This window comes from Mesoplodon mirus (assembly GCF_964341445.2).
Source record: "Mesoplodon mirus genome assembly, chromosome: 19".
Lineage (NCBI taxonomy): Eukaryota > Metazoa > Chordata > Mammalia > Artiodactyla > Ziphiidae > Mesoplodon > Mesoplodon mirus.
In genome coordinates, this window is record NC_138995.1 from 19678162 (window position 1) to 19704283 (window position 26122).

Here is a 26122-nt window from a genome sequence, read left to right on the forward strand (position 1 = left end):
ATGTAAAAGAATGAAATTAGAACACCCTAACACCATACACAAAAATAAACTCAAAATGGATTCGAGACCTAAATGTAAGACCGCACGCTATAAAACTCTTAGAGGAAAACATAGGAAGAACACTCTGACATAAATCACAGCAAGATCTTTTCACTTTCTTTCTTTCTTTTTTTTTTTTTTTTTGGTGGTATGCGGGCCTCTCACTGTTGTGGCCTCTCCCATAGTGGAGCACAGGCTCCAGACGCGCAGGCTCAGCGGCCCTGGCTCATGGGCCCAGCCACTCCACGGCACGTGGGATCCTCCCGGACCGGGGCACGAACCCATGTCCCCTGCATCGGCAGGTGGACTCTCAACCACTGCGTCACCAGGGAAGCCCACAAGATCTTTTTTAACCCACCTCCTAGAGTAATGGAAATAAAAACAAAAATAAACAAATGGGACCCAATGAAACTTAAAAGCTTTTGCAAAGCAAAGGAAACCATAAACAAGACGAAAAGACAACCCTCAGAATGGGAGAAAATATTTGCAAACGAATCAACGGACAAAGGATTAATCTCCCAAATATATAAACAGCTCATGCAGCTCAATATTAAAGAAACAAATAACCCAATCTAAAAATGGGCAGAAGACCTAAACAGACATTTCTCCAAAGAAGACATACAGATGGCCAAGAAGCACATGAAAAGCTGCTCAACATCACTAATTATTAGAGAAATGCAAATCAAAACTACAATGAGGTATCACCAGTTAGAATGGGCATCATCAGAAAATCTACAAACAACTAATGCTGGAGAGGGTGTGGAGAAAAGAGAACCCTCTTGCACTGCTGGTGGGAATGTAAGTTGATACAGCCACTATGGAGAAGAGTATGTAGGTTCCTTAAAAAACTAAAAATAGAATTACCCTACGACCCAGCAATCCCACTAGTGGGCATATACCCAGAGAAAACCATGATTCAAAAGGACACATGATGGGCTTCCCTGGTGGCGCAGTGGTTAAGAATCCGCCTGCCAATGCAGGGGACACGTGTTCAAGCCCTGGTCCGGGACGATCCCACATGCCGCGGAGCAACTAAGCCCGTGCGCCACAACTACTGAGCCAGCACTCCAGATACCACAAGCCACAACTCCTGAAGCCCGGGCACCTAGAGCCCACGCTCTGCAACAAGAGAAGCCACTGCAATGAGAAGCCTGCACGCCACAATGAAGAGTAGACCCTGCTCACCGCAACTAGAGAAAGCCTGTGCACAGCAACAAAGCCCCAATGCAGCCATAAATAAATAAATAAATACAATTTTTAAAAAAAAGGACACATGCACCCCAATGTTCATTTCAGCACTATTTACAATAGCCAGGTCATGGAAGCAACCTAAATGCCCATCGACAGATGAATAGATAAAGAAGATGTGGTACATAGATACAATGGAATATTACTCAGCCATAAAAAGGAACGAAATTAGGTCATCTGTAGAGACGTGGATGGACCTAGAGACTGTCACACAGAGTGAAGTAAGTCAGAAAGAGAAAAACAAATATCATATGTTAACGTATATATGTGGAACCTAGAAAAATGGTACAGGTGAACCGGTTTGCAGGGCCGTAATAGAGACATAGATGTAGAGAACAAATGTATGGACACCAAGGGGGGAAAGTGGTGGTGGGGTGGTGGTGGTGTGATGAATTGGGAGATTGGGATTGACATATATACACTAATGTGTATAAAATGGATAACTAATAAGAACCTGCTGTATAAAAAAATTAAATTCTAAGGAAAAAAAAAGTTACATGATATAAGACTTAAAAGAAAAAAAAAGAATATAGCTTCTGTGGACAACATGTGGCAATTCCTCAAAAAATTAAGAAGAGAATTACCATATGATCCAGCAATTCCACTTCTGGGTATATACCTAAAAGAACTGAAAGCAGGGTCTCTAAGACATATTTGCACACCCATGTCTGTAACAGCACTATTTACAATAGCTAAAACGTGGAAACAACCCACATGTCCACTGACGAATGAATAGATAACCAAAATGTGGTCTATATATACAACAGAATATTATTATTCAGCCTTTTAAAGGAGGAAGTTCTGCAATATGCTACAATATGGATGAATCTTCCAGACATTATACTAAATGAAATAAGCCAGTCATAAAAAGACAAATACTGTATGATTCCACTTATAAGAGGTACTTAGAGTAGTCAAAATCACAGAGAAAGAAGAATGGTGGCTGCCAGGAACAAAGGGGAAGGAGGAGTCAAGGAATGAGGAGTTACTGTTTAATGGGTATAGAATTTGTTTTATAAAATAAAAAGAGTTATGGAAAACCTCATGTAAAAAGGAGGCAGTTCATGGTGAACCTAGAATCAGAAAATATAGAGCAGCCCACTTCCTCTGATCATTATTTCCTCCAGACCTCCAGCATACTGTGAACAATGGCTCACATTGTGCCAGATGCCCCAAATCCAGAATGAGCCCTAGGTTTTCCATAACCTACTCATGACTTGGCTCACAAACTTCCCCAGAGGCTTTTAAAATTCGCCAGGAAGCTGAATCCAGAAGTAACACTGAGATTTTGTTCAGCTTATCTCCTAGGAACTTTCATGTTGAACTGACATTATAGTCCTTTATTTACATTGCCATGAAGTTTGTGTTTGCTATATTCAGTTTTTCAAAATTAAATAAATCATTATTTAGAAATACATCCATAGGAACAAGATGATAAAGAAAAGCAAGGAAGTAAATATATTAATCAAGGTAGTGAGAAGTTTTTGTGGAGGGGGGGAATAGGACTGTGGAGTTTTTTAAGGCATCACTATCCAACATAAATATAATGGGAACCACAAATGCAACTCACATATATAAATGTAAATTTTCTAGCAGCCATGTTTAAAACACTAAAAAGAAACAGGTAAAATTAATCCCAGTAATGTTACTTAACCAAATATACCTAAAATATTATTTCAAAGTATAATCAATATAAAAATTACTGAGATATCTTACATGCTTCTTTTTTTTGTACCAAGTTTTCAAAATTCAGTGTGTACTTTTCCACATACAGCACATGTCAACTAGACTAGCCACGTTTTAAGTGCTCAGTAGTCACATGTGGGGACTTCCCTGGTGGTGGAGTGGTTAAGACTCTGTGCTCCTAATGCAGGGGGCCCGAGTTTGATCCCTGGCCAGGGAACTAGATCCCACATGCATGCCACAACTAAGAGTTTGCATGCCACAACTAAGGAGCCCACCTGCCACAACTAAAAGAGCCCATGTGCTACAACTAAGGAACCAGTGAGCTGCAACTAAGGAGCCCACCTGCTGCAAACTAAGACTTGGCGCAACCAAATAAATAAATAAATGTTTTTAAAAAATAATAAAATAATATTGCTAAAAAAAAAAAGAGCCACATGTGCCTAGTGGCTACCTACTAGACATCACATGGATGTTCCTTTTATTATTATTCCTAAAACTGTACATATGTTTTTTTTTTAATTAATTTATTTATTTATTTTTGGCTGCATTGGGTCTTCCTTGCTGGGTCTTTGTTGCTGCACGCGGGCTGCTCTTCATTGCGGTGCGCGGGCTTCTCACTGTGGTAGCTTCTCTTGTTGCGGAGCATGGGCTCTAGGAGTGAGGGCTTCAGTAGTTGTGGCATGCAGGCTCAGTAGTTGTGGCTCATGGGCTCTAGAGCGCAGGCTCAGTAGTTGTGGCGCACAGGCTTAGCTGCTCCACGGCATGTGGGATCTTCCCAGACTAGGGCTCAAACTTGTGTCTCCTGCACTGGCAGGCGGATTCTCAACCACTGCTCCACCAGGGAAGTCCCCGTACATATGTTTTTATCTACTCTTTCATAAGATCGCTTAACAAATGAAAACATGACTAGCTTTTAAGGGGAAAATGCATTAAATAACAAACATTTAAAAAGTAAAATATGCAGAAATAGCCCACCTAATTTGGGACATTTTATAAGGTATTTTAAGTGACAATAAAAATCACATTGTATTAAATTTAACAACACAAAAAGTATGCTGAAATGTTATACTGGTTTTATTGTACAGTCCCTCAGAGTTAATGTCATGTGTTGCAAATTTTCACTAAACTTCATTTTTCAGAAGAATGCTCCACCTAGACACACTGATGGTCCATCGTCTGGAAGAGCCATTCCTTCTGTGAGCCATCTGAGAAGATGCTCACGCACCAACAACATTCACACTCTGAGAAATACATGGCTTTGTTGAGTAGAAAAAACCTTAGATTTTTAGTCTAGTCTAAAATTTGGTAACCTGTAATATGATTTATATTCTTACACAAAACTGTCCTTCACGGAGGTATATTTAAAATTCCTGGGACTTCTCTGGTGGTCCAGTGGGTAGGGCTCTGTGTTCCAACTGCAGGGGGCCTGGGTTCAATCCCTGGTCGGGGAGCTAGATCCCGCATGCATGCACAACTAGGAGTCCACATGCCACAACTGAGAGCTCCACATGCCACGACTGGGAGTCTGCATGCCACAGCTAAGAAGTCCAAATGCCGCAACTAGGAGTCTGCATGTCACAACTAAGAAGTCCGCATGCCACAACTAAAAATCTCGCACGCCACAATGAAGTTCACACGTGCTGCAACTAAGGCCACTGCAACTAAGACTTGGTGCAGCCAAAATAAATAAATAAATAACAAATAAATTAAAAAAAAATTCCTGCTGGCTTTCTCACTGTATAAAAAAGTAATGTTATGTTAGCATAAGCATCACAAACCACCATCAACTTTAACACTGTGAGACCCTGAATGCTATTTCTGGACTCTGCAACTCCAAGCCTCTACTCTGAACTCACTTTGCTTAAAGAAGTCCCAATCCCACCCCAAAACAGCTCCATATAGCTCCCTTCATTTCTTAACTCTCTCTTCCCGGTACTTTTTCACTCAGGTTTAACAAGCATTACCACTTTAGGTTTATATAAATTCTTTACAGCTCTCAAAACTTTTCCAAGTCCTATTTGACATTTACAACCATCCAATAAGAAGAAAAAGTTTAAAAGGAGAAATGAAAACTGAGAGATTAAATAATTCACTTGCAGAAGGTCACAGAGCCAGTAAGTGGTACAAGCTAACACCCAAAACTCATAACTCTATACATTCACCCAAACCACAGTTGCATTAATGGACTGCATTATTTATGTTTCCTAAGTATTTCAGGACATGTAAAAATAGACTATCTCCCTAAAAATAAATAGAGACTGGACAGTCAATTTCATGGTTAAATCCTTAACCATGTAGAACAACAAATGACATGAACTCTTCACATGACTTCAGAATATATTATATGAATATTCCACCCCAACCCAAAATAGACAGCTTACTAGTTCTGCCATCCTCATTCTGTGATTCAAAGTAAACAATGCGTTTTAAAAAATATATTTATTTATTTACTTGGCTGCATTGGGTCTTAGTTGTGGCACGCGGGTTCTCTAGTTGTGGTGCATGGGCTCTAGAGCATGCAGGCTCTAGAGTGCGCAGGCTTAGTTGCCCCAGCATGTGGTATCTTAGTTCCCTGACCAGGGATTGAACCCACGTACCCTGCATTGGAAGGCATTTTTAAGAGAGTCCTAAAATGTTCTGACCCAAGAGGTACAATTTCAAGTGAAAAACATACAAAATTAAGTTATAAAATTCTTTGTTCCTTAACTAAGACCAAAAAAAGGTAATGAAATAAAAGAGGCAGATGCTATTTATTGTAATCCATTGAGTCAACTCTGTTAAGAATTATTTCTAAAACTATTACAGCTGACTTTACCGAATTATTAACACAAAAAATTGATTATGTGTAGTTTTCCAGCAGCTTATCATCACAAATATCATTTGCACTCTGTTAGAAAAACAATTCAAGAAACGTTAAAGGTTGAAAGGAAAAAGATGGAAGTTAAAGGTTGTTCTGAAGTCATCAAATGAGGTCGAAAATGACCATATTAAAATATTCACTATAACAGGAAGAATAACTTGGTGGGCCAAAATATTTAACTTTGGAAAGTGGTATGTGGAGTTTCTAGCAACTTACCTAATGATTATTAGCAGTAGTGTGGTAAACTGCAAACAACACAGACTCTTGGGTAAAAGACCTGGGTCTCGATCCTGGCTCTACCTAGGAAACAGATTACATGACTACTGAAGATTTATTTAGCCTCTCTAGGCCCCAGTTTCCTCAGCTGTAAAATCAAGTTATCATTAAATGTGTTCCAATATCAAATAAAAGACTTCACTATAGTGCAGGATTAAGAGAAGTAGTAATGTATATATCATCTAGTACTAGTGGTGGTGATCACCATAAAAGCTAGTTTGTAGATTGTCAAAATGTATTTTAAATGGTCGAGTTCTGAAAACGTTCTGAATTTGATAGTGCTGATGCACATTGTGAATATATTAAAAACCACTGAATTGTACAGATGGATGAGATGGTGAATTCTATGTTACATGAATTTTACTTCAATTAAAAAAAAAATGGCCCAGCAGCAATGTTCTGGACAGCAAAGGGATGGCAAGCCAGGAATGAAAAGCTAGAACAAGCAATACCCTCAAAAAATTTAGAAGGGTTTTCCCAAAGGGCCATTATTTAAAACAATACTCTGCAAATGAGACCAGACACTTATTAAAAATTATCATTTGGGCTTCCCTGGTGGTTGCAGTGGTTGAGAGTCCACCTGCCAATGCAGGGGACACGGGTTCGTGCCCTGGTCCGGGAAGATCCCACATGCCGCGGAGCGGCTGGGCCCATGAGCCATGGCCGCTGAGCCTGCGCGTCCAGAACCTGTGCTCCAACGGGAGAGGCCACAACAGTGAGAGGCCCGCGTACTGCAAAAAAATAATAATAATAATTTAATATGGGCATAATATTTTATTTATTTGAAAACATCTAAATTCTCCTAATGGAACTGCTGCAGTCACATGTTCCTAGGCTACCTTTTTGGTTTTTTTGTTTTTGCTTTTGTTTTGGGGGGGGCGCGTTGGGTCTTCATTGCTGCGCGCAGGCTCTTCCTAGCTGTGGTGAGCAGGGGCTGCTCTTCCTTGCGGTGCGGTGGCTTCTCTTGTTGCAGAGCACGGGCTCTAGGTGCGTGGGCTTCAGTAGCTGTGGCCTGCGGGCTCATTAGCTGTGGCATGTGGGATCTAGAGGGCAGGCTCAGTAGTTGTGGCGCACAGGCTTAGTTGCTCCGCGGCATGTGGGATCTTCCCGGACCAGGGCTCAAACCTGTGTCCCCTGCATTGGCAGGCGGATTCTTAACCACTGCGCCACCAGGGAAGCCCTACCCTTTTGTTTTAATCTGAAGATTAATCTGCCTTCATATCTAAAGTTTTAAAACACAGAAGGGCTTAGTATTGACTGTATACATGGAAGAAAGGTTTTCCCCTGTAAAAACAACCTGCCAACCATTCCCAGACTTGGCCCTTTCCTGCTGAGGACACACAGTACAGCAGAGCAAAGTATCAGAGTCCTAAAAGCACAGTTACACTGCCAAAAGGCACATGTTAAGTGTTATTTTAAATTCTTGGTTCCTAAATACACATCAATTTGAGAAGGCCCAGCCTAAATTGAAAAGCTCATAGTAGATAATAATTTCCAACTATTTACATTGTATACTTTCATAAAAGAAGGTAACAATAATTAAACTCCCCACCAAAGCACTGTCTATAACAAGAACACAGTTAGCTAGTCTGTGGCTTCTAATAGTCTAGAAAACTAAGTATCAAAGAAGTGATATCAAAGAAATAAAGTCTCTAAGTCTGCTCAAGCTAAATAGCATTAAAATTTACAAATGCTTTCTTCTCAGTAAAAAGGAGATGATAAAAGTATCAGTCTATGTTATCTATGTAGCAATTAAAACAGCACCTGGCACATAGCCAGTGCTACAGAACTGTTTGCTATTATTATTCTAATTCTTAAATGAAGAAATTAGAGTACACAGGAGCAAAAGGAGTCCCATATATTCAGACGTAGTTAATAAACATTTTCTGCCCACCAAAACACCTTTACTAGAATGCCCAAAGTTTTCTGTAGGAGAGAAAAAGATTCTTCATATGATTGCCATGTGTACAGTATTGACTGACTGTTTCCTACATTTGCAAAGATTTCCTAGATGGATGAAGACTCATGTGTGCTCGTTAGGTACATCCATGTCCATATTTCTCATCTTTTTATTCTAAAAATTAACACTGATAATCATTTTGTTGCTTCTTTCTTATACAAAGGTATCTATTTCTTTTTTTTTTCTTTTGCGGTACATGGGCCTCTCACTGTTGTGGCCTCTCCCGTTGCGGAGCACAGGCTCCAGACACGCAGGCTCAGCGGCCATGGCTCACGGGCCCAGCCGCTCCGCAGCATGTGGGATCTTCCCGGACCGGGGCACGAACCCGTGTACCCTGCATCGGCAGGTGGACTCTCAACCACTGTGCCACCAGGGAAGCCCAAAGGTATCTATTTCTAATTTTTCTATTCTTTGATAGTTAATAACAGTAAGATCAGAAAGATATAGATTTTTTAATGTCAGATTTTTAAAAAGTATCCTACAATTAATAAGACGTGCAGAAAATTCAAAGATAAAAAGTAAATGATATATCAAATAGAATATTTTTACTTTAAAATTTAAATATACACAAAAAAATAAGAACAGCAATATAACAAAACATTAACAGTGGTTTTCTAAGAGGTAGGTTATAGATGATTTTTATCTTTTCTAAAAGTGTATCTTCCAAATTTTTCTTATTTCTTTTGTCAGGAAAAAGGTTATTTTAAAACATTACATTGAGGGACTTCCCTGGTGGCGCAGTGGTTAAGAATGCCAATGCAGGGGACAAGGGTTCTATCCCTGGTCCAGGAAGATCCCACATGCCACAGAACAACTAAGCCCATGAGCCACAACTACTGAGCCCACGTGCTGCAACTACTGAAGCCCGCGCACCTAGAGCCGGTGCTCCACAACAAGAAAAGCCACCGTAAAGAGAAGCCGGCACACCACAACAAAGAGTAGCCCTCACTTGCTGCAACTAGAGAAAGCCCGCGCACAGCAACAAAGACCCAACACAGCCAAAAATAAAATAAATAAATTTATATATATAAAAAAAACTCCACTACATTGAAACAACACGGATGAACCTTAAAGACATTATGCTAAGTGGAATAAGTCAGTCACAACAGGACAAATACCATATGATTCCACTTATAAGAGGTACCTAAAGGAATCAAATTCACAAAGACAGAAGTAGAATGGCAGCTGCCAGGGGCTGGGGGCATGGGAAAGGAGAATGGAGAATTAATGGTTAATGGGTACAGAGTTTCAGTTTGAGGAAGATGACAAAAGTTCTGGAGATGGATGGTGATGATGGTTACACAACAGTTTTAATATACTTAACGATACTGAACTGTACAGTTAAAAACAGTTAAAATGGTAAAATTTTTGTGACGTGTATTTTACCATAATAAACAAAATAAAAACACAAGCTCAAAAAAACCAACCAAACAAACAAACCCAAACATGGAGGTCCAGTGGTTAAGACTCTGCTTCCAATGCAGAAGGCATGGGTTCAATCCCTGGTCGGGGAACTAAGATCCCACGTGCCGTGCAACGCGGCAATCAATCAATCAATAAATAAAGATTTAAAGAAAAATACATCAAGCTCTTGAAGGAACTACCATTAATTTCAAGATTATCAACATTATGAGCCAGGCAGCATTAAAGTTTACAAATGAGAGAAAGTTAAGAGAGGCATAACAGAAGCCAAAATTACATTTACATTATAGCAGTTTTGACAGAATCTGTATTTTATATTTCCTAATACAATGTTTTTTTTAAATAAATATTTTATTTTTAAAAATATTTATTTATTTATTTATTTGGCTGTGCCAGGTCTTAGTTGCAGCATGTGGGATCTAGTTCCCTGACCAGGGATCAAACCGGGGATCCCTGCATTGGGAGCGCAGAGTCTTAACCACTGGACCACCAGCGAAGTCCCCTAATATGATGTTTTATATGCAGTCAAGGCTATCTCTACTTTAAAACAGACTCATAATAAAACTTCAATTGCAAAAATATCAATAAAGAACTTGTATTTAATACATAAAAAATGCTTACATCTCAATAATAACTTGGCATCAAAAAATGGGCAAAAGTTTTGAACAGACACTGCCAAAGATACACAAATGGCACACAAGCACATAAAACATGCTCAACAGGGCTTCCCTGGTGGACCAGTGGTTGAGAGTGCACCTGCTGATGCAGGGGACACGGGTTCGTGCCCCGGTCCGGGAAGATACCGCATGCCGCGGAGCAGCTGGGCCCGTGAGCCATGGCTGCTGAGCCTGTGCATCCGGAGCCTGTGCTCCGCAACGGGAGAGGCCACAGCAGTGAGAGGCCCGCATACCGCAAAAACAAACAAACAAACATGCTCAACATCATTAGTCACTAGGGAGATGCAAATTAAAACCAAAATGAGATACCACTACAAACTCACTAAAATGTCTGAAATTAAAAAGACCGACAGGGGCTTCCCTGGTGGCGCAGTGGTTGAGAGTCCGCCTGCCGATGCAGGGGACACGGGTTCGTGCCCCGATCCCGGAAGATCCCACATGCCGCGGAGCGGCTGGGCCCGCGAGCCATGGCCGCGGAGCCTGTGTGTCCGGAGCCTGTGCTCCGCAACGGGAGAGGCCACAGCAGTGAGAGGCCCGCGTACAGCAAAAAAAAAAAAAAAAAAAAAAAAAGACCGACAGTACAAAGTGTTAGTAAAGATGTGAAGTAACTGAAACTTTCGTACATGGCTAGCTGGAATGTGAAACTGTACAGTCACTTTGGAGAGCAGTTTGGCAGTTCTTTAAAAAGTTATACTCATGAAACAACCCAGTAATTTCAGTCCTATATATCTACCCAAGAGAAATGAAAACAAATGTCTACATAAAAGACTCGTATATAAATGTTCAAAGCAGCACAGTAGCCAAAACAAGGGGAAATAACTCAAATGGCCATCAACTGGTAAATGGATAAACAAAGTGTGACAAGTCCAAACAATAGAATACTACTCAGTAATAAAAAGAAATGGACTACTATACACACAATACGGATGAATTTCAAGAGCAAGTTGTTAAGTACAAAAGACTACATACTGTATGATTCCATTTATATGAAATTCCAGAAAAGACAAAATAGTATGTAATAGAAAGCAGATAGTGGTTACCTGAAATCACACTGCCTGCAAAGGGGCATGAGGGAACTCTCTGAGGTTATGGAAATATTCTGTATCTTTATTGTGGTGGTAATCACACCAATGACTACACATTTGTCACTGAATTATATACCTTAAATAGGTGAATTCTGTTGTATATAAACTATATCTCAATAATGACAAATGAAAAAAAACAATTACAAAAGAAAATGGGAAGCAGTAAAGCTGGGATATAGCAGCCCTTCTCAAAAACTTATTTCTTTAGTTGAACATCTCAATAGTCTTTATCCTTGCAGTGTTTGAATTAATCACTCAAAAATACTGGGGTAGGAAACAGAAGCAAAAAGGGAAAGAATTAAGGATGTTTCTCTCAGACATATTTTCTGACATCTCTAACTTGGAATATATAATTGAGATACGGCCAAGACTAAAATGTTATCTTTACACTAAAAGGTAAATCTAGGCAAATAATGCAATTCAAGAAAAGGGGAAAAGATCAGTGCTGTATATCAATTATATCTCAAAAAACCTGGGAGAAAAAAGAGAGGAAAAAAAAAGAGTACATTATCTTCAAATACTTCAGAGGTACATTTACCATATATGAAAATTAATGTAACTCTAACTAGAAGGTACTATGATATTCTCATTTTTAAACATTATTACTTCTTCATGAAGTCAGTCAACTCTTCTTGGATTTAAAAATTGTTGAAATAGGGCCTCCCTGGTGGCTCAGTTATTAAGAATCTGCCTGCCAATGCAGGGGACACGGGTTCGAGCCCTGGTCCGGGAAGGTCCCACATGCCGTGGAGAAACTAAGCCCATGTGCCACAACTACTGAGCCGGCGCTCTAGAGCCCACAAGCCACAACTACTGAGCCTGTGTGCCACAACTACTGAAGCCCACGCGTCTAGAGCCCGTGCTCCACAACAAGAGAAGCCACTGCAATGAGAAGCCCGTGCACCGCTACAAAGAGTAGCCCCCTCTCGCCACAACTAGAGAAAGCCCATGCACAGCAACAAAGACCCAATGCAGCCAAAAATAAATAAAATAAATTTATTTAAAAAATTATTGAAATAAAACTTTTTTTAAAGCCCCGATTACTTATTTCAATGCACTGAACGGTTGATAACTAAGTGCTGAAAAATATACTTCATGTTTTAGTTGAATTGAAATACTTAAAGTCTAGATCTGACAAGTTAGTTGTAAAGTTGCCTCAATTTCTCTTAAGGAAACCACATTCCAAAGCGTTACCACAGATATCTTTTATTTGGAGTGACTGGGCTGTATAAGGAGGAGAGGGAACTTGCTGCTAAGCTTGAATACAGATTTCTCAAAGCTAACATTAAGGAGTCCTCTAAACTCTGCCAAATTGTGGATGGTATATAAACAGACACGATATTTATTTTGGGACAAAGATCCCGCAAGCAAGTAAGCAAAACACTCCAGAAGCAGCAGTCACAGGCCTTTGAAGACATTTAAAACAAGAGTTTGTCCTCATGCATTAAATCAAATGCTGTTAAATTTTGCTTTGTTATTTTATGCTGATGAAAATGAATGATAAAAGATTTTCATTTTAAGTATAAATGTTCAGTAAGGACAAAAAAAAGTAAAACACGTAACTTATCAAAAATGTTTAAAAGTACCTACTCTAATGCCGTACACATTATAATTACTCCCAATGTCTGCTATTAACATTACCTGACTATCAATTAAAATCATAAGGTATAGGGCTTCCCTGGTGGCGCAGTGGTTGAGAATCTGCCTGCCAATGCAGAGGACATGGGTTCGAGCCCTAGTCTGGGAAGATCCCACATGCCGCGGAGCAACTAGGCCCGTAAGCCACAGTTACTGAGCCTGTGTGTCTGGAGCCTGTGCCCCGCAACAAGAGGCCGTGATAGTGAGAGGCCCGCGCACCGCGATGAAGAGTGGCCCCCGCTCTCCGCAACTAGAGAAAGCCCTCGTACAGAAGACCCAAAACAGCCATAAATAAATAAAATTAAAAAAAAAAAAAACAACCATAAGGTATAAATAGCAATGCAACAACCATATAAAGTTTAACTGCTTTTTCTGGGACCAGATAGTATATTCTAGATATATCTAGATAAAACTAGATAGTCTATTCAATTTCCATAGAAAAAATGGTAAACAGTAGCACTATAAAGTTCATTTGTTCAGTTTATTAAGTGTTTTCATACCCTTTATGCTCACAAACTAGGATCATGTAGTAAGCATAAACAATCATTAATTTAAAAACCTAAGGAGGCTTTCAAAAACACAATGCATGCAAAAACCATTAATCTGACCACTCAAGACTAGTAACTTATGGTCAACCATAATCATCTGCATTTGTTTGAAATAAAAATCAACTGGAAATAGATTCTAAGAGGAAAGATCAAATGAACTGGGTGTTGCTTGGTCTACAAAAATTTTACGTAAGAATGATTTCAATTCTACCTGTTGCATTCCTTGTCTTCTGACAGCTAAATCAGAGGAAAGCAGTTTAAGGTAAGGAAGAACTATAAACATTTTGGCTGTTTAGGTTTATAAAATACCAGGATGGACCATTTGGGAAAGATGCAGTCTCCCACCATAGTAGAGCTACCTGAAGTGAAGCTGACGTAAGGCACTCTACAGCACTAAAACTCCTTGATTATCTATATCTCACCCTACAAACCCATCAAATAGCCTAACTTTGGATAGGGCTTTACAATTTAAAGGGCATTTTCACATATTCTGGTACCTCATTTAATCCTCACATGAGGTATATGAATAGGGAAGACATTCTGATTCCCATTTACAGGTAAGGAATCCAGTTATGACTGTCTTTTGACTCATATCCAGAGCTCTTTCCACTACACTGTATTATTTTAAACCTCTTCTAAGAAAGACCCTTATTAAGAGTCAATGTAGACAACTCACTAGATACCTGGGTGCAAAAGTTTCAAATATATTCGACAGACAGACTATAAAATTGTGTGCTCTGACCTGATGGTCAGTTATCCATTAACAGACCTTCCTTACTGAAGACCCTTGGTTTGAAAATATTCCTACAAACACAAAGGTAGAAAGAATGAATAAAAGGACTGGTTTTGCTAAGACCACTTTCTAAGATCATAAAGCCATATTTCAAATCAAAGAGACTATGGAGCTTCTGTTTCCTATTAGCATTCTAATTTTTTTCTGAATTCATCAAATTTAAGTGAACATTGTGGTAGCCAGCCTCCAAGGTGGCCCCAATGACCCCAGCCTCTCATGTTTGTGAATAAACCACCCCCCTCCCTGTTGAGTGTGGGCTAGACTTAGTGACTCACTTCTAATGAACAGGAGAAGACACAAGTGATCAGAGAATAGGTCATAAAAAGCAGGGTGACCTCATTCTTTTTCTCTCTATGGAGAGGAACATGTGACTAGGAACTGAAGCCACCGACCAAAAGTGATGAGTGAGCTTGGAAGGGGATCCTTTAGCTCCAGCCAAGCCCTCAGAGACTGCACAGCCCCAAGAGCTTGACTGCAATCTCCTAGGAGACCCTGAGCCAGAACCACCCAGCCAAGCCACTCCCAGATTCCTGTAAAAGGGCACGAGGGGACTGAAACATTATCTGGATTGTGGGTGGTGTTTACATGGGTGTGTACATTTGTTAAAACTCAAATTATACACTTAAAGTGGGTGCATTTTTTGGTAAGTAAACTATACTTCAATAAAGTTGATTTTAAAAAAAAGCCACTGAACTCTTGAGATAAGCAAAGGGTCACTTATGAAAAAGCAGTGCCATAACTTAAGAAGTTAAGGGTGGGTGGTGAGAAAACAGAAGCTGCAACAAGCTACCACTACAAACTCACATGTCCTAAACTGTACCTCAAAATTGCTCCACCCACAGCTTTTCTCATCTCAGATGACAGCAATCCCATACTCCCAGCTGCTCTAACCAGAAAGTTAGAGTCATTCTTTTTTTTAAAATTTATTTATTTTATTTATTTATTTTTGGCTGCGTTGGGTCTTGTTGCTGCGTGCAGGCTTTCTCTGGTTGCGGCGAGTGGGGGCTACTCTTTGTTGTGGTGCCCAGGCTTCTCATTGCGGTGGCTTCTCTTGTTGTGGAGCATGGGCTCTAGGCTCGTGGGCTTCAGTAGTTGCAGCACAGAGGCTCAGTAGTTGTGGCGCACAAGCTTAGCTGCTACGCGGCATGTGGGATCTTCCTGGACTACGGCTCGAACCCACGTCCCCTGCATTGGCAGGCGGATTCTTAACCACTGCGCCACCAGGGAAGCCCAGAGTCATTCTAAAAAAATTTATTTATTAATTTATTTTATTTTTGGCTGAGCTGGGTCTTCGTTGCTGCCTGTGGGCTTTCTCTAGTTGTGGCGAGTAGGGGCTACTCTTCGTTGCGGTGCACGGGCTTCTCACTGCAATCGCTTCTCTTGTTGTGTAGCATGGGCTCTAGGAGCACGGGCTTCAGTAGTTGTGGCTCGCGGGCTCAGCAGTTGTGGCTTGTGGGCTCTAGAGCGCAGGCTCAGTAGTTGTGGCGCACAGGCTTAGCTGCTCTATGGCATGTGGGATCTTCCCGGACCAGGGCTCAAACCCATGTCTCCCGCATTGGCGGGCGGATTCTTAACCACTGCACCACCAGGGAAGCCCCTGGAGTCATTCTTGACTCTCACACCTTACATCCAATCCATAAGCAAATCCTGTTGGCTCTATCTCAAAATATATCCAGACTATGACTACTTCTCACCACTTCCATTGCTACCACCTAGTCTCTCACCAAGACTAAAGCAATAGCCCAACTGGCCCCCCTGCTTTACTCTTGCCCCCTAAACCTGTTGTTAACCCAGCAGCTAGAGTGATCCTTTCAAATCTTAAGGCAGATCATATCACTGATGTGCTCAAAAAGCAGAAACTACTCCCCACTGCACTCAGAATAAAGTCCACGGTGTTACATGGCCTCCCACAGTCGCGTAAACCGGCTCCTTGACATCTCCCTCATCTCTTCTCCTACTCCTCTCCTCCTCGCTCAGTCTACTCCAGCCACACCGGCCCGCTTGTTGTTTAACAAACACACTGTGCAAGCTCCCACTCTAGGGCCTTTACAAAGCTGTGTCCTCTGTCTGGAACATCTTTCCTTCAGATATCTGCATGGCTCATCATTCCCTCACCTCCTTCGGGTCTCCGCTCAAATATGACCTTCTCTACCCAGACTATCCTATTTAAAATTACAGACATTCCTGTTCATTGATAACCCTTATTTTACTCTAATTTTCCTTTTTTTCCAGAGCACTTACCACTCTGTAACATATTACATACCGTATGTACTATGCATATTGCCTACTCCTCCGTTCCTTCCATAAAACAACCTCTAGGGCAGGATCTTTGTTTTGTTCACTGATGCATCTCAAGTGCCCAGGACAGTGGTTCACTCAATACACATAACAGGTGTTCAACAAAGAACTTCTGAATGAATTTTTGAGTAGCTGTGTCAGGTACTGAGCTAAGCACTTTATATACACTATTTCATTTAATCACCAGGGCCACCCTGCGAGACATGTATTAAACTCACGTTATAATTGAGGACCATAAAGATAAAATAACTTGTCCAAAGTTACAGAATAATAAATGAAGTAGTATATGAAGCCAGGACTTAATTATACCTAACTTGAAAGGCTTAACCACTCATCTTCTAAAAGCTGGGTTTGAACGGGAAGAGAACTAAGCTGCTTTAGGATGTAACAAGGTCAAGAGTATGCGGAAGAAGAGACACTGATTTTGGATCCAATATAAGGAGCAGAGGCAAATAATTAACATTTAGAGAAATTCCTTCAATTTGCTTTGCTTCTAGTCCTACGGGCACAGAAATAAACGCTAATGGTTATCAGAAAGACATCATAAAAAAGGAGGAAGAGAAATAAGAGACCCTGTAGCCTGAGCTCTATGGATGAGAAAACACGGGTTATCTTTTCTCTAACTTCACTGGAGTACTTATTTACCCCAGTGGTACAGAGTGATATACCAGCAGGGTTTGTTTTTTTTTTCATTAAAATGTTTTTTTTCCCCTAGATTCTACTGGCGTAGTACAAGTGTTGGTAAAATTATATTTGAGAAATATATCATCTATGCACAAACATTTACAGATTTAAATCTGAGGGAAAGATACAGATTTCTGCCAGCATTACCATCCTTGGAACACAGCCATGTTCATTTGTTTACGTATTGTCTATGGCTCCTTTCACACTGTAACAGCGAACCTGAGTAGTTGCAACAGAGAACATACGCCTGCAAAACTGAAAATATTTACTCTCTGGCCCTTTACAGAAAAAAAGTTATAAAACAAGTATTAAAATATAAGTTTCTTGACTTCTTGCATCAGTTCTAGCACTCTTCCTGATATATTTGAAAACAAAACCTCTAAATTCTAGAATAAGCCATCTAACGTTTTTGTTCGTGTTGATCATATAACTGAAAACATCTCAATGGCTTAAGTCCAAAGATAATGTGGTCTTGGACTTCCTTGGTGGTGCAGTGGTTAAGAATCCGCCTGCCAATGCAGGGGACACAGGTTGAAGCCCTGGTCTGGGAAGAACCCACATGCCGCAGAGCAACTAAGCTCGTGCGCCACAACTACTGAGGCTATGCTCTGGGGCCCATGTGCCACAACTACTGAGCACACGTGCCACAGCTACTGAAGTCCGTGTACCTAGAGCCCGTGCTCCGCAACCAGAGAAGCCCGCGCACCACAACAAAAAGTAGCTCCCGCTCGCCACAGCTAGAGAAAGCCCTTGAGCAGCAACGAAGACCCAACACAGCCAAAATCAAACAATCAATAAATAAAATTTATTTTTAAAAATAATAAATAAATAAAATTAAAACAAAAAAACCCTCTTCATTGTATATATACAAAGTAAGAAAATCCTTTTCGGAGGGGTGGTGGTGGTGGGATGAATTGGGAGATTGGGATTGACATATATACACTAATATGTATAAAATAGATAACTAATAAGAACTTGCTGTATAAAAATAAATAAAATAAAATTCAAAAATTCAATCAATCAATAAAAAGAAAATCCTTTTCCTAATACAGCCCAATACAAAAATCTTTTAAGTTCCTCAAAGGACTATTTAGATGTTCCTTATGTTTTGCAAATAAAGTGATAGGTTATACTATTCACGATGACACTTAGAAAAGTAATTTATCAAGTTAATAAAAATAGGTATAGAAATACACTGCAAAGGAAACAGGAGAAATACTGAGTACAAAATGAGGTCAAAAAATTTTCTTTCTTTAAATATTTTATTTCAAGAAGTCAATTTCCACATTAAAAGATGAACCAATCCAAGATATTATTCATTAACATTTCATCAAAATCATAAACACATTTAACTTAGATTTTAATATGGCTCTCAGCTTAAACATTTCCAACTACATTTTTCATATCTTCAACCTAAACTTCCAACATAATAATTTTAAGACATTTATTTGTTTCCCAGAAGCTTTTCCTCAAAACAAAAAAATTATTTCCAAGTTAACATCTTCACATTGTTTTTCTCAAAATTAAATGTGCTATATTAACAGAAGTAGAAAGCTACCCATAAACTATTTCCAAATATTATTAAATTTTAAGCCTACAGAGCCTTTTCCCATTTTTCTCTAAATTTCATTTTTTTTTACAACACTATAGTCACACACATTTTAGTAGAACAAAAAATTTCTTGTCAACACTTTAAAGGAATTAAGTTTCAAATGTTACATGTAAGAAAGCACACTACTCTCTTTAAGGGCTGGAATTTTCTATGGCAAATGATATAAACATGAAATTAGCAATAAAATCATATTAAAAATTTGATTTTTAAAAATTGTATTATATCTTTATAATATGGAATGAAAACAAATCTGATCATATGCCTGTATAATCAGACCTGTGATCTCTTTATTAAAATGTAAATCATCAGATAATCTCTAATAATAAAACAATCCACAGTATTTCAAATTGCAAAGAAATGTTTCCTACCTTGCCTGCTTCTCTTTCTAAGTCGACATACTCTCGGCTAGGTGTTTGTCGCTGTTCTCCCTGCCAGCTGGCCGGAAAAAACTGGAGAGACAGATTGGTTCCTGTGGCCACAAAAGCCTTTTAGAAAAATCAATACAAACAGGATCAGGAGCAGGACATTACATAAATTATGCAGGCAGTCATTTATTTTTACATCAGTTTCTGTCTTAAGCCAGGCAGCACCAAGATTACTTAAAAGTAAAAAAACATGCACTCATCATTTTTCTTAAGTATTAAGTTACAAACATCTGATTCCATTTTGAGGACATTTGCCATTGGCTGCTTAAATATAAAATCAGACATGGAATCAATACTTTCTTTCAGGTCATTTTTTGCTGACGTTAGTATAGTGCACTGCTAATGTCTAACCAGAAGCCACCATCACTGTATTTAAAAACCTGTATTTTTAAATGTGAAAATCACTGAAGAGCTGAATATTTTGAATTTTAAAGCATACCACAATTTAAAGTTGTGTAAATGAGACATTTTAATTTTTCCTGATTTCTCTTTCTCAAAGAAACACTATGCTCCAAAACCCATGTTAAAAATGCACTTGGAGATGACTGGAAGTGAAAATATCTCCACAATATATCACATTGGGAGGAGCTCATTATCATGAATAAACCAACCAAACATCACTTCAAGTGCTTTTTAATAACCAAAATTTATAAGATGGAGACAATATCCTCCATTATGGTTTTTAGCAGAATTCTCTCTGAGACAAAAATTCTAGTTTCAGGAAAGGCTCAGCTTAAAAAATACAGACCTTTTCATCCCCATAGGTGTCTATTTTATCCAGTTTCCCAAATTCCAGTCACTTGCACAGTGAATACAAATAAATGTTAATACCTTCCTACTGAAAAAAAAAATGCACCTGGGACTGTCTCTCCTCTGATAAACCATACACCAGCCTGTGATGTGACTACTTCTCATCTCTCTAAAACCTTGGATGATTAAAAAAATATGCATTTTCTAAAATCTGACTTTAGGAGAACTGATTCTGACAATAACAAAAGAGTATTCATCTAATATTTATAGAAGATTTGGATGGCACAGCTCAACAGACAGAACAATCTAAAACCATTTCAATGAAGCCTCATTCTGTGTAGCCCCTGAGCAATTTACTCTGTATTTCCCCCAAGTAAAAAATGGAAATAACCATGTCCCTCTTCCCCAGGGAAAATATGAAAGAAATAAGTAAAAAGCATTTGAAAAAAATTTTTTTTCATCATCTAAATGTAAACTCTTCTTTGTTGAAATCAGACAACTTTTTGTTTGTTTTATTTTACTAACTTAAGTTCTTAAGCTTAATTTGTTTCCAAGCATAGTCTTCATCTGAAAGCAAGGGGTTCACATTTTTGGGCAATTTGTTTAAAGCATTAGTTGATTCAGCTATCCGCTAGTTCCCCTGATGATTAAGGGCTTAGATTCTTTAGAGATAAAAATTACAGTACTTCCTATGATTGGTACTAGTAGGTACAACTGTCAACCTAACTGCTAAATCTCTAAATCTCTTAAATCATTAAATCTCTTTAATGGCATTTCCCTAATCACTGGGATACCTTTTCTTGTGGTAAATGTTTTATATGAATAGAGACTGAACAAACATCAATATTACAATATTAATCTTAAAAAAAATTTGCCCACTATTAGCATAAGTTTAAAAAACCACCATTGAACTGAAATGAACTAATAATAGTTCAAATGAAAACAGACACTAGGTGGCAAACTGCCTAGGCTGTGTGACCTGAGGCCAATTACTTAACTCTGAACCTCAGTTTCCAGTATCTGTAAAGTGCTTAGAACAGTACCAAGTGAATGCTACATGTATTTGCTAAATACAATGAGAAGTAATTTTGAGCTGAATAAGACAGCCAACCTTTTCAGTCTCAGATAATGAAATTCTCAGGGCAGATAAGAGATTCTGCCCATGAATGAATACCCTCTGTCAAAATCCCATAGCCATGTTTCTTCAGTATTCACCTAGTAACAAATCCTTCTGCCACCAGTGTACCCCAAACCAGCTGTGTTAGGTGAAGACATTCTGCAGCTCTTATTACCTCACCTCCTGCCTGAAGGCCAACCTCAGAAGAGATTTCCTGCTTCATCACTTCATGTCCATTATCATCTCATCAACATCCATCCCTCTCTGAGACAGGAGAAGTGGTAAAAACAGATCACTCTAAAATACCATTTCCCAAATTTATCTGACCACAGAACTCTTTATTTTTTTTACTGGAACACCTACACATACCTAGGAGTTGGGAAAATTCTGTTTGAAAACATAAAGATGTCACACTGGTAAAAGTGTCTGTATGGAGGATTTCTAGAATGTCCTGACTATATTTTATAGGTTTCATTAAATTGTAAAATAGCACACCTGTGCCAGTCCAACATACCTTTTATTCTTCCATCTTCAGGATTAAAAATACATAGTTTTTACTGCTTTCACAGTAGAGTCACCATACCTCTCATAAGTATTTTTTTTCTTTTATTAATCATTAGTGTTGAAGATATCTCTAACACTCCTACTACAAGAGCTTATATAAGGAATAAATCAGATTTTACCAAATAAATTCTACCCCTCACCCATAATCATTTTTATTTCATGCTATGATACGGAGTCTGGATAAGTTTTATAACTAAGAAGAGATGAGCATCACAGCCTTACACTGTTTCACATCTAAATACAAAATAAACCCTTCATTAACCTCACTGATAAAGTTAAGGAGATGTTCATAATAAAAAGAATAAAAGAGAGGGGAGAAAGTGTTGGATATAGTTTAGGGAACTATGCATATTTTTATCAAACATGGCTGCTGTCAAAATAGAAGCAAAAAAAATGCCTTTTCCACGCCTATTTTCCACCACCAAATAAGTAAAAGCCACAGCCTGTTTATAAGTCATAAGATAAATTTTGGGCATTAAACGAAGTAACCTCTAAATTCAAATAATCAAGTACTTATGATGCAAAAGACACTGTGCAAAACCCATACAGAGGGGGCATATACGGAATTAATGTGGTCTCCATCCTCTAGAAGCTAAAAAATCTCTCAATTTAAATATGGCTAACATTGAATTAAAGGGGGGGAAACTAGAAAGAGAGGGAAATGTGAAATTCCTTCCAAATATAAAGTTACTTCCAAAACATCCATGGGTTGGGTATACCATCCACCTATTCCAAAAGGAAATCCAGACAAACGATGATATAATCACTGAGCCAACTAATGAATGATTCTTGTACCACTCAGTGCCAAAACCAGAAAGTATTTGTCCTATACATTTGAATCATATAACTATTACAAACACTCAAAAAAGTGGGCTAAAATCTAGACATTTTCTTTTATAATGTGCAATACTGACCAAATATTCTAGAGTTCCTAATAAATTTGGCCAGTATCTTCTCATGATCTGTAATACAATTCTAAAAAGCCTTCATTTTAAGCATCAAAATATTTTTTAAAAATAAACGATTTCAGTGATGAAAAGGGAGAATTTTATGATATGTGAATTATGTCTCAATACCAATAAATAGATTCTCTACTGTACAAGGAATGGGAGAAGCAAATGTTTCAATATGTCTTCCCATTGTTAACCTAAATTCAAACTGCTTCCATACCTTCAAGTGTGTGCAGATGCAATGGTCCAAGTCATGGAGCAGATAATCAGATTCCATTATACAGTGCTTCAACTTTTTAAAAAATTAATAATCAACCTCTTTAGTTTTTTCCTATGCACTTTTTGGCTTCATCATTCTCTCTTCATTAGCACCTCCAGTAGGACAAACCAAAAGGAGATGAGGGGAACTAGGACACTTGAATTTTTTTCAACATCATGGAGTAAGGCACCAAATCCACCACCTAAAACAGGGCCTCGGATCAACAGTGGGTTTTGCAAATCCATGCAAATCTTTAGTAACTTCAGGCCTAAACGGGATATGTTTTTTAGGTTTGGGGAAAAAACAAAAACAAAAAAACACCAAATGGTTTCTTTCTGATTCTCCTGAAGCTTAACATTCTAAGAAAAGAAGATGGCACGTTCCTGAGGGCTTTTTTTTCCCCTCTATTAGGACAACAGATAACAGATAACTGGATTTACTCTCAGATTTATTCTCAGTTATACTGAAAATAAGACAGTTTCACATATAGGTTTACGAAAAATCTAGCGTCTAAGACACAAACTATCGCCCAAGAATCAGAACCTTGAACGAAGCCCAATTTTTTCCGAAAGGGTGTTTTCTTCCTACTAATAACCGACCCTTTCTTTAATCAGTGTCAGCCTATACAACGACCTTTCCTTGTTTAGTTGGGCTCCGGTTTGAGTTCCACTCGCGGCAAAGTGTTTGCCGAGTCGTGTCTGGGAAACATAATCCACCCGCCAAGAACCACAGGGAAGCGTCTCCCCGCGAGGACGCGGCCCGCCAGTGTCTGGTTTCGCATTTTGAATCCCGAGTAGGAAGTGAGACGGCGCCCGCTCAGTTCCGGGAGCCGCGGCGTCCGCGGCGGCGTCCGCGGCGCCGTCCGGAACCGGCCTGGGCCGCGGCGGGCCCCGCGCAACAAGTGACCCGTGCGCGGCTCGCTCCCCTATGCCCCCGGCCCCCTGCCCCGCCGACTTACGATTTCCGAGCGGCCGTCGCGGCAGGCGTTCTGGAAGCGCGCCTGGCGCTCCTCGTGGGGTCGGTCCCTGAAGCCCGTGTACTTAATCTGCAAGGCAGAGACGGCCCGAAATCAGAAGCCAAATCCGCGATGCTGCCCGCCCCGCGCGGCACCGATAAGGGCAACCAGAGTCTGCGGGCAGATGGCTGCCCGGGCGAGACTGCCTCTCCGCAGGCGCGCCGGCGCGGGGTTCCCGGGAGTCGCGCCGCCCAAACTTTTCTCCGCCCGGGCCCGCTCGGGGCGCGCCGCGGCCTCCCCGCCGCCCGCCTGCCTCACCTCACATTCGCGGCTCAGCTTCCTGAAGAACTCCTCGTTCTCGAACTTGCTTCTCTGGTCGGGCACGACGCGCGGCATCTTCCCGCCCTGAGGCTGCGCCGGCCGGCCGGGCTCCGGGCTTCCGCGGGCACCCGCTGGCCGGCTCTGCACTGACCGACTGACCGCGCACCCGCGGCGCCCTGACTCTCGCTTCTCTTTGTTTCAGGCGCCCGCCCGCGTGGGCTCCCGCGCCGGGAGTCTGAGGTGCCGCCGCCCGCTCGAGCCCAGCCCACGCCGCCGCCGCCGCCGCCGCCGCCGCCGCCTCAGCCGTTGCCTACCGCCCGCGCGGACCCAGCACTCGCCGCCTCCGGCCGCCGCCGCCGCCGCCGCCGCCGCCGCCGCCGCCGCCGCCGCCACTTCCTCTCACCGCCCACCTCGCTAGCCCGCCCGCCCCGCCCCCGTCGGCCCCACCCCTCCTCCTCGCGCGCCCGCCCGCCCCAAACTCCAGCAAACAAAACGCACCATTCACAACTCCGCGCCGCGCATGCGCTGCCTGTCCTCCTTCGGCGCCGCTGGGCTGCAGCGAAGCGGAGCTCCTCCCGCGGCGCGGCCCTCTTCCCCTGTACCGCCCGCGGGCCACTTGGTGTGGAATCGTCCGGTGGGGATCTGCCTGGTTCTTGGAGACAGGGAGCGGCCCGTGCGGGTTCTTCCTTTCCACTGGAACTTTTGGGCTCCACAGCAGCGCGGAGTAACCCCAAAATGTCACGTGAACGCGAGGAAACTTAAGTCCTTGGAGACTTTGCGTCCGAGAACCGACTGGGAGGGGTGTGGGCTGTGCACATCAAAGACTAAAGGTGGAAAGAGACCGAAGAATCCATCTGAATCCGCATCATGGTGGAAAGGTCGGAGCTGTTGGAGTCAGAAGGGCCTCAAATGGGATCTTACTCAACTCCCTGCCTGCTGGCTGAGGCCCTTAGATAGGCACTGGACCACCCTAAGCCTCAGTTTGCTTTTTTTCCAAAATGTAGGCACTCACAAGCTCGCAGTGTTAGCATGAGAGCCTTTATGTAATTCTAGCTCATGATGAGCACTCAATAAATGTAAGTTTCTAAAGAACAAGCTGACTTATATAACCCAATACCAGTTCATATATTTACACAAATGTGCAAATTCTAAAAAACAAGATCCATAAGTTTTAGGGAAGTCATTTAGCCCAAGCTGGAGAGAGCCTTATATGGGATTTATGGCAGAGCTTGACTCAAAGTTGGTCTTCAATAAATTCTGATCCTTAAAATCTCAGCTTGTCAAAAACTCAGGCCAGGGCTTCCCTGGTGGCGCAGTGGTTGAGAGTCCGCCTGCCGATGCAGGGGACGCCAGTTCGTGCCCCGGTCCGGGAGGATCCCATATGCTGCGGAGCAGCTGGGCCCGTGAGCCATGGCCGCTGAGCCTGCGCGTCCGGAGCCTGTGCTCCGCAACGGGAGAGGCCACAACAGTGAGAGGCCCGCGTACCGCAAAAAAAAAAAACAAAAAAAAAACCTCAGTCCAAGTATGGCAAATAGGTGCCAGCTCTGATTGACAGTAGCTGGCCTTATTGCAAAGGATTGTGAGGATACACTTAAGTTCACAGGAATTAGTGCCAAGGGCAGTTGGCAATGTCTGTCTGAATGCAGGATTTGGCAGACTTTCCCACCCCTTTCTAGTCCAATCCAATCTCATTTTTACGGTTATGGAACTGAGCTAGGATGAAGGAGTATCCTGGTTTTAGCAGTGTAAGTCCCATGTCCCAGGAAACCACTCAGTCCCTGGCAAACTGGATTGGTTGTTCACGCTGAGGTCCAGTTAGTGACTGATTGCCCAAGGTCAGGGAGAGAGTTTTCAGCAAAATCAAACCTGTAGGCTGGTGGTTTTAACAAACACACTCTTTCTGAATAGCAAACATAGAATCAACTCCTTCTAAGGGCATGCTCCCTGGCCTACAC

General features: G+C 41.0%; 1 protein-coding gene across 4 annotated transcripts in view; it reads right to left on the minus strand.

Annotated features, from left to right (window-relative positions):
• CBFB (core-binding factor subunit beta) overlaps window positions 1-24469 on the minus strand; it is a gene marked incomplete at its 3' end in the record, with an annotated part of 63225 nt that extends 38756 nt beyond the window's left edge. For 2 of the 4 annotated variants that reach the window (XM_082607350.1, XM_082607351.1), the window contains exons 1-3: window positions 24165-24461; window positions 23850-23936; window positions 19195-19311 (exon numbers count right to left, since the gene is read on the minus strand). In XM_082607350.1, the coding sequence (XP_082463476.1) occupies window positions 19195-19311; window positions 23850-23936; window positions 24165-24242 (282 nt within the window). In that variant the 5' untranslated portion in view covers window positions 24243-24461. Of the gene's footprint in view, window positions 1-6049; window positions 6134-19194; window positions 19312-23849; window positions 23937-24164 lie in introns of those variants that run through there. The other 2 variants (XM_082607348.1, XM_082607349.1) reach the window with 2 other exon arrangements.
• Between the last annotated feature and the right edge of the window lie 1653 nt (window positions 24470-26122).